We start from the raw sequence: 9,414 nt of genomic DNA, 5'->3' as shown, positions 1-9,414 counted from the left end.
GTCCAGCACAGGTGATGTGCCCTATTTCTATAGGGTCAGACCCTAGATATAGGGCACATCAGTTGTGCTGCGGATTCTTTGCAGCTTCAAGTCCTCGCCCGCATATATATCTTTCCTGTTCAGAGTCTTACTGGTACAAACAGGCCTGTTGGGTGACAAGGACATCTTTACGCTCCAATGCTATATTTGATGTCCACTACAGAGCACACGTAAGGCTCAAAGAGCAATGAGCACATTCTCTGACTGGCAACACTTCCCCTTTGCTCTTTTGGTCACTTACACTGCAGGCAATATGCAACACTTTAGGCTTTTCCTTGGTTCCTTTGGTAGGAAGCAACACATTGCCATAACCAATCTCTTACAATCTGTAGGTGGCATTTAGAATGGAAAGCAACTATCGCTGACTAATCCCCTCACATGCTTAGGAGCAGGTACAAGCACTTCAATAAGAGAACCTTTGTGGTCATATCACAAACACTTCCTGCACAGGTCACACCATGAAGAGCACACTGTTCTGTGTAAACACAACCAACAAAGTGGCATGCAATCTGTCTACCAAAATGGCCGTTGACGCCTGGCCAAGGCTTTGAGGCGCTATTCAAATGCAAATACAACACAGCAAGGGAACCAGTACAGAAAGGATGCATAAGGGCCTGGTTCTTTTAAACTTTATTTCAATCGCCACCAGTGGTTTCAGTAAAAAAGGAAAATGGGGAGGTTAGTCAAACGTGGAAAAGAAAAATCACTCAAGTTGTTCAGGGGTCCTTGCTCAAAGTTCACAGGAACATGGAGTCGTTGTAGCAGCCTCCAAGATGAAGTCTCTAGTGCCGATTGCGGAGGCTTGGCCTCTAAATGAGCCAGAAAAAGGGTACAACACCAGAGTGCTTCCTGACTGTGCTAGTCCATGTTCCCTGGAGACTGGGCTCACACAGGTCCAGGGAGAAGAGCGGCTGCGGAGTTTGGCCTCGTCAGTGGAAGGAGCTGGGGTGCCATATTCGAACCAAACATCAAGGAATGCCCAATGGTATGGTGAAAGACAGGTAATCTCCAGTCGCCCCCCACTCAGCACGGTGCAGCTGGTAAACGGTGATCCAGGAAGTCAAAATCACCACCCAGAAGAAGAGGCCTATGGCGGAGCGCTGCACATCTGGGAAAGCAAACACACACAAGAATATATAGAAGTGTTGTATGGTCTACAAGGTGTCACCCAGGTTGTACGTGATAGAGCCCACCCTGTCATCGCTTTAAAAGAGCCTCCTTTCCTGCATACACGTCTGCCAACTCCCCCAGATAAGTGGCTTCGGAGATCGCAGTACAAACAAACACTGTAAACATACCTGGCTTGACATTTGGATGCACATCAGGAACACAGAGTAAAGACTCACTGCTGAAGGCTAAGTCAATTAACATGGGGAAAGAAAACCAGCCACTCAATAAAGGTGGCAAACATACATTTGCTGCTTGCATATTTCAAAGTAATACATTTCTTGTGACTCTATTTTAGTATATTTAAAACATACTTCTTTTAACTCATTTGCAAAGGAGCAACTTGTGCTTTTTTAAAATTATTAAATTGCATTGTTTCTATGCTCATAAAGATTGTGATTAAAATACTCGAACTAAAAAACCTTGTCTAGCGCTATGACTCCACTGATAGTTTGAGATGTCAAACAGCTAGTCGGATTATTAAATCTCACAAAAGAACCTGGGAGAAAATCCTGTTAACACATAAAAAAAATCAGTCCACACAACAAAGCAGACTAAATCAACAGAGCACCAAAAAATGAAAACTTCGACAACCAAGGCGATGTCAACAGAGCATACATTAAGAAGCCTAAATGGCATCTTCTAAGTGGAGAGAAACAATGCAGGCACTCTGATAGAGAACGAGCACGCAAAAAAATAATAATAAAACAACATGAATCATATAAGACATGCGCACCAGTGGAAGAACATGCCTCATGCACAATCTACAAAAGCCAGTCTTACATGAACCAGTGGAATGAATACTCCTCCTGCCTCTTCTGGCCTCAATAACATCCAAAGAAGCACCTTCCTTTTCCCCTATGCTTCCAGGCTCGTGGCTTCAATATCATGGCAATACCAGGCACACAACTCTTCCGGTTCAAATGCTTTTTGATCACGGTGTCAGGTCTGTTTTGTGTGCAATCATTACTTTTGTGGTAGCCGAGATGAAAAAATGCGTCAAAACTTTTAGCCACAGCTCTTGCACACGGTAATATTGTGTTTTATCTGTTTAACACCCTCTATATATGACACAGAGTCCGCCCTACTCACCGCCACAGATGACATCCGTACCCTCCTGGACCGAGGCCACTCTGCAGCCCTCATCCTACTCGACCTATCTGCAGCCTTCGACACCATCTCCAACCAAACACTCGTCGCCAGACTCAATGACGCCGGCATACAAGGAACAGCCCTACACTGGATCCGATCATGCCTCACCAGAAGAAGCCAAAGAATCAGACAGCAGCCCTTCCTCTCCGATCCCACGGAAATCACCTGCGGAGTTCCAGAGGGATCATCACTGAGCCCGACCCTCTTCAACATCTACATGGCCCCCCTCGCCACCATCGTCCGACAACACGGCCTCAACATAGTCTCCTACGCTGACGACACCCAACTCATCCTCTCCCTCACCAAAAACCCCGCCACCGCCAGACTCAACATCCAGAAAGGAATGCAGGAGGTCGCAGTCTGGATGACCAACAGCTGCCTTAAGCTCAACACCGAGAAGACAGAAGTCATGTCCTCTGAACCACCCCTTCAGCATGGGACAACACCTGGTGGCCGACAGCCCTCGGAAGCCCACTGGCCCCCTCGAACTACGCCAAGAACCTCGGCATCGTACTCGACTCATCCCTCACCATGAACCGACAGATCAACGCCCTCACCTCCAGCTGCTTCAACATCCTCCGCAAGACCTTCACAAGGATCCTCCCTCGGAGTCAAGGAAGATCGTCACTGAAGCACTCATCACCAGCAGACTGGACTATGGAAACGCACAATACGCCGGCGTAAACAAGTCCCTACTCCGAAAACTCAAGACGATACAGAATACCGCCACCCGACACGTTCTCGGCATCCCCGTCACGAACACATCAGCCAACACCTTCGAAGGCTCCACTGGCTCCCCGTAGAGGAAAGAGTCCCCTTCAAAATCCTCACCCTCGCCTACAAATGCCTACACAACACCGGACCCAAATACCTCAACGACAGAATCAACTTCCACCTACCCAAAAGAAACCTCAGATCTTCCAACCTCGCACTGGCCGAAACCCCGCGCATCCGCAGAGCCAGAACAGGGGGGGGGGGGGGGGGGGGGGGGAGATCCTTCTCCCACATTGCGGCCAAAACCTGGAATGAGCTCCCGGCAGACATCAGACTCGCCCCCTCCCTGAACGCCTTCAGGAAGGCACTCAAGACCAGGCTCTTCGGCTAACGGATCTGCGAGCTCCCTGCCCCTCCCCTCCCTCAGTGCCTTGAGACCCTCCCGGGTGAGTAGCGCACTTAATAAACCCCGATTGATTGATTGACACAGAATCTCTAGTGAGCACTGTGTGCGCTAAGAACATAGGCGGCACAAAGTGGTACCCTTTCTGCACCCAATGTTCTACTTTTTGTCCAGCTCAATTATTTCTTCTTCCCCATCCTTCCGCCTCATTTTGTGCCTCTCCTGCACTGTATTGCCTCTGTATGGTCCTTAATGCTCTGGCGTGGGTGGCATGTAGCACTATGTAAGATATATGCACCAAGAACCTCTGTACAATAAACAGATATTTTTAGTGAAACAAAGGCACCTCAATTCTCCATTATTTCGTATAGTTCAATCTCACACCCTGCTGCATTAGGTGTATGAGAACTACTTAAAGAGGGCTCCATCATAAATGCGCGTGAAATAAAATATGGGTAAGGGTAAGGCAAACATTACAATCCCTATTCAATCCTTCATAAAATACAATGCGGTTGTGTGGTCTCATTGTCTTCTGGCAGTGCCACATGCATCTATTGTCCACAACAACCTGGAGAGATCGCAGTGTGTGCAGCCCCAGAGGAGGGGCAGGAACTTGCAGGTCACAAATGTGAGATATGCAGCAGAGCAACTTCTATAGCTCCAGGTTTGGAGATGTGGTGGTGGGGAGGCCAGGTGGGGGAGTGCCCTAAAACGTGCCATTGGCAATTTTGCAAGCAAGGAAATGCCCCACACCCACAGGCCGAATAGTAAATGGCAACCAAGCCTGGGGTTAAGTAGACCCGCTTATACCCCTGGCTTACAGGGCCAGTGCGCCAGCAGAGCTGGATGGAACTAGGATGACTACATTTTCAGAACCTAAAACAGGGACCATTACAGACATAGAACCTGAGCTAAATGTTGGTACCAACCATTGGCACTGAAGGACTTCAGTGCAGCACCTACCCACAAAGGACTACACATTCCATAAACCTATTCAAAAAGACTATATAGAAGAAAAAGAATAAGCTGCGCAGGGTTCCGCCCTGAGCCCCACCCTCTTCAACGTCTACATGGCCCCCCTTGATGCCATCGTCAGAAGCCCTGGACTCAACATAGTCTCCTATGCCAACGACACCCAACTGATCCTCTCCCTCACCAATGAACACACAACCGCCAGAACCAACTTCCACAGTGGAATGAAGGACATTGCCACCTGGATGATAGACAGCTGCCTCAAGTTCAACTCGGACAAGACCGAAGTACTCATCCTGAGACCCACCCCTTCAGCTTGGGATGACTCCTGGTGGCCAGCCACTCTGGGATCACCCCCACCCCCACAGACCATGCAAGTAACCTCGGCATCATATCGGCTCATCGCTCACTATGAACCGCCAAATCAACATAGTCTCCTCAGCCTGTTTTCAAACGCTGCGCCTGCTTCGAAAGACATTCAGATGGATCCCCATAGAATCCAGGAAGACGGTCACCACACACTCATCACCAGCAGACCTAACTACGGCAACACTACGCCGGAGTCACCCAGAAACAGCTCAAGAAACTACAGAATGTTCAAAATGCCGCAGCCAGACTGGTCCTCGACATCCCCTGCCGCAGCCACATCAAACATCTCCGACAACTCCACTGGCTCCCAGTCTACAAAAGAATCGCCTTCAAGCTCCTCACTCACACCTACAAAGCTCTACATGACCAAGGATCAGCATACCTTAACCACCGCATCGCATTCCACGTACCCACCAGACAACTCCGATCCTCTCAACTCGCTTTTGCCTCCGTCCCCAGGATCCACAAGACCAGAACTGGAGGAAGGTCGTTTTCCTACCTTGCCACCAAGACCAGGAACACCCTGCCCCTCCACCTCAGGCAATCTGCGATGCTGACCCAATTCAGGAAGGACATCAAGACCTGGCTCTTCGAATGATCATCCGCCCAGTGCAACCAGCAGTCCCCCTTTGCCGAGCACCTTGAGACCCTCACAGGTGAGTAGCTGCGCTATACAAGACCCTGACTAATTGATTTCAAAGGGTTTAATTTCTACAAGTTTTGACGAAGCAAAGAAAGGGAAAGGAGATTTCAATTTGCACAATGCCACACAAGTGTCTCCTCCAATCCGGTTTTCTTTGCATTACGGAACTCGTAATCCAGCATTTATAAAAGCAAGACAAGCCTTTGCTAAGACCGGGGAGTGGAAACTGGGAGAGAGGTGTCTAAGAACTCATGATTGGAATCATTTGCATTGTCTACTGGAAATCGGACTGAAAACAATCATGGACTTTTTGTGGACCTCAGATATAAAATTAAGCTAGTCCCAGATAACTGAAACTAGTCAGGTGAAAACACTCTGTGTAGTGATAAGCCCAGGGGCCAATCTGCTAAGCAGGAACCTTGGAAGATGGGCTCCTCGAATGCCAACTCGCCCCTCGTTATAACCTGCTGTGTTTCTTGTATGAGGAGAAGCAGCTAGAAAGAGACTCTGAAGAATTGAACTCCTGTCTATGGTGTAATGAGAGGGCCAGGGGAAACTTGTTTTCATTACAATGCACACACGTGACCCTCTATTGAGAATCCGGACACAAATTTTCATTAGAATAAAGTTTCGAACACTGGACAGTTCAAAGAATCCAACACACCTGCTCACCCCTAGTGGAAAAGACTAAGTAACTAACTGTACTGCTGCACTTGCACCAGTAGGAGTACAATCCAAGAGGAAGATGGAGAAAGTAGTGTCCAGGGTGTACCCATCACCACTACAAGTATGAGCAGTGACCATTCCAGTAGTGCGTCCAGGTACCCCTACAGTAGTGTCAGCAGTGCCCCCCACAGCAGAGGCAGTAGATGACTGTCCTATTGCTGCAGTGCAGCCCTGTACCGCCACAGCCTGAGAGAGCACACACTCCACAGCACAGTGAATTCCTGCTGCGCCCTTTGGTCTCTTGCAGACTTCTCGGATTCCACAAGGGGGCAGTATTGCAGCCGGTGATTATTAGGGATCAGGATCTTGAAAGGGAATGTGCTTAACAGCACGGGAAGATAAAACGGACCAATGGACTACATGCTCTACCACTGAACTCTGCCCCTCTGTCACCTACCATAGACAGAAACCTCGTTGGTGGGTTCACATACTTACAGCCCTTTATCTGCGGCTGCTCCGTAAATGCAGGTTTCAGGAACGCATCCCTGAAAAACCAGAACACGTTCACCAGCCAGAGAAAAGGCAGCAGCGCAAAGCCCCCTGTGAACGAGAAAGAAGGTAAAAAGAAAGGTCAGAGCAGTGACGCCCCTCGGGCCCCCAGCCCCACACACTCCAGAAGCATGCGCTCGAGTAGTCCACTAGGCCCGGCTAGACTCATGCTCTGAGCCAGGATACCCTCCTGGGCGAGAGGAGCGCTCTACAAATCTGCAGAACATAACAAACCCCAGTAGCCTAGAGAGGGGCTCTCTGCTCACAAAGGTAGTGGCCTTCGTATTCTGTACATTGAATACCTAACTGTACCCTCCCCCCAACCCCCACTCTGTTAGAAGGTGGCCAGCTGTAAGAGTGGTCATACTATCCCTGGACATCAGTAGGGTGCCAGGTCTGCGGGGCTGCAGAGGATAGGAGTTCACGCTCTGGAGGTACTGTGCTTCTACATGGGCCATCCTTCCTTCTCTTGGCTTGCTCCCGAGACAATACTAAAATGTGTGGTGGCTGGTTTTCGTGTCCGTCTCCTCTTCACCATCATCCCTAGACCTCGGTCCGTCCTCCACTTCAACCTTGGCTCTCCTTCATAAGCTCCTGCATAGCTCATTATTCTACAAAGCCTATGGGTGGTCCATGCTGCCTCGACCTCTCAATAAGATTGATCCAGCCCCTCCCGCCTTGGCACAGTGCACACTCCTGTCCATCCAGCTGCACACTACTTGGGATCCATAGCCCTCTACCACTGTTGGACTGAACGCGGCCCCTGTCCCAAAGCCCCCAACGACTTACCCAAATAGTACTTCCGGCACAAGTTCAGCTTCTCCTCGTTAGGCACCCTTTCGAGATTCATTTTTCACGATTGAACGCTTTGTCAGTGTATGGTCAAGGGAGGGAATCTGGAAGGGCGATCAAAGGAGGGATTTAGAAACTCAAAACAGGTGACTCGCATTAAAAGTCTGCAAGCAAAGTAAGGAAGGAAGGAATACCTGATTTGATTCAGAACTCCAAGCTTAAAAACAAGTATTAGTGTACAGGCTACAGTAGGACTTTCATAACATAATAACGCAAACACTTCAGAGTTACTCAACATTTCCTTCTTGAAACCGTAAAGAGTGTGCAATCACATTAAAGCAATTCGAAAGATACAAAACCGACAGATGTTTCAAGTTCCAAAGGGAGCATCAACTCCTGAGGAAGCTTCAACCACCAATAAGCTATAAGATGCAACACGTTTTAAAAGACGGCAGCAAAAAGCCATGAAACTCTCCTTGGAGAAGAAAGTGCCCTGCAGAGCTCGACCAGGACTGGAAATCTCTCTTAGATTAGCATTGGCCCAGAATCGGACACAAATAGAAAAACATGTTTAACCCATTGCTTGGCTCGTGTATATGGGCAGAGAAGAGAGGGCTAAACGGGTTTATTTTCTCATTTACCTCCTCGGAGACAAAAATGATAAAGCAAGCATTGGCAAAGTCAGTAGGTCTGGCTTTGATTTCGAAAGAATTCAAAACACAGGCATGCAAAAACACTCTTTTCACGCATTGCATGCACACATTCTCTTCAGCTATGGTTAGCGGTGGCTTAAACTGTCCTTTGACTGCATATCTGGCATGGGGTAGCATCACAAACCCCATACACAGGAACCTGTTCCATCTCACTGGAGACATGGAACAATTCAGTGTGCCTACAAGTTAAACGAATCTAGAACCAGAACAATACAGGCGTGGACTGGACCTGCTGCATTTTCAGGACTCGGCAAGAAACAGAGGGTTTATACAAACTACTCAGCACTATTGACAATGACAAAAAAAAAATCCGGCAGCCTTTTTAATTTTAAATATAAGACACTTGAACTGTTTAAGGCCAGAGGAAACCTATATTAATAGAAGCAAAAGTATTGCTAGAAAGTAAAACATCCATGGCTAGCACGACCTCGAACAAGAAGGATTTTGCAGATAAAAAGAATGTTTATAATGTATGAAAAGAAGCAGCACAATAGAAGACTAGGAGCCGAAGAGGGAAGGGACGAGGGCGCCATTAAATGATCGAATTGAGAGTAAATACAAACAGGGATGCCAATCAGCTCAAAGGAAATAATTTACTACAGGAACACGAGCATAAGGAAAAATCTCAATTCTTGAGTAGCCTCATGTTGGTTGAATTAGACATACAAATAAATTAAAAATTGATTTGTCAAGCTATACTAGAAAAGTGACAGCAACTTACTAAGATTTAGAGTCAGACCACTGGTCTGATATGGAAGAAAATAAGACCAAAATAATTACAAACTCTTGTCTGAGGACCGCTGGTGTCACTGGGCATGTGCAGCGTCTCTTTTTCTGGCATCTGCATGGCAACCAGGCACTTACTGTAAATGATATTCTCCTTGATGGGCCAATGGTGGCCACTCAGTGCTGGGGTTGTGGTGCGCTGGCTAGCTTGTGGACCGGATGTAGTGCCTTTAGCATATCTGTCCTCCTTGATGGGTGGTCTCTCCAACAGCTGAGAACCTCACTTTGAGTAGAGCTGACCAAATGAGTGATGTGCCCGTGGGCATGCGGGGTGCGCAGTCAGATCTGAACAGTCCCGCAATTCAGTCTTTTAATGTGCCTTACCCCTGATTGTTTGTATGCTGCTGTGAGGTGGTGAGGCTGCACGCGGTGAGGGTTCTAAATAACTCTGCCCAATGCTGGTGTCAAAATGTTTTGGGAGGGGGTTTAAGCTGGGAGCCTCCAACTTT

The 9,414-nt window shown here is 48.0% G+C and overlaps 1 protein-coding gene across 3 annotated transcripts in view; it reads right to left on the bottom strand.

The window, feature by feature from the left end:
• Nucleotides 1-653: 653 nt before the first annotated feature.
• Nucleotides 654-9,414, bottom strand: part of PSENEN (presenilin enhancer, gamma-secretase subunit) — a 77,701-nt gene continuing 68,940 nt past the window's right edge. For all 3 annotated transcript variants that reach the window (XM_085615915.1, XM_085615914.1, XM_085615916.1), the window contains exons 2-4: nt 7,464-7,570; nt 6,621-6,725; nt 654-1,147 (exon numbers count right to left, since the gene is read on the bottom strand). In XM_085615915.1, coding sequence (XP_085472041.1) covers nt 1,008-1,147; nt 6,621-6,725; nt 7,464-7,524 — 306 coding nt within the window. In that variant the 5' untranslated portion in view covers nt 7,525-7,570 and the 3' untranslated portion in view covers nt 654-1,007. The remainder of the gene's footprint in view (nt 1,148-6,620; nt 6,726-7,463; nt 7,571-9,414) is intronic.

This window comes from Triturus cristatus, chromosome 7, assembly GCF_964204655.1.
Source record: "Triturus cristatus chromosome 7, aTriCri1.1, whole genome shotgun sequence".
In the NCBI taxonomy this organism is placed as follows: Eukaryota; Metazoa; Chordata; class Amphibia; order Caudata; family Salamandridae; genus Triturus; species Triturus cristatus.
Note: the sequence above shows the minus strand (reverse complement) of the source record. Positions and strands in the feature narration are given on the sequence as shown.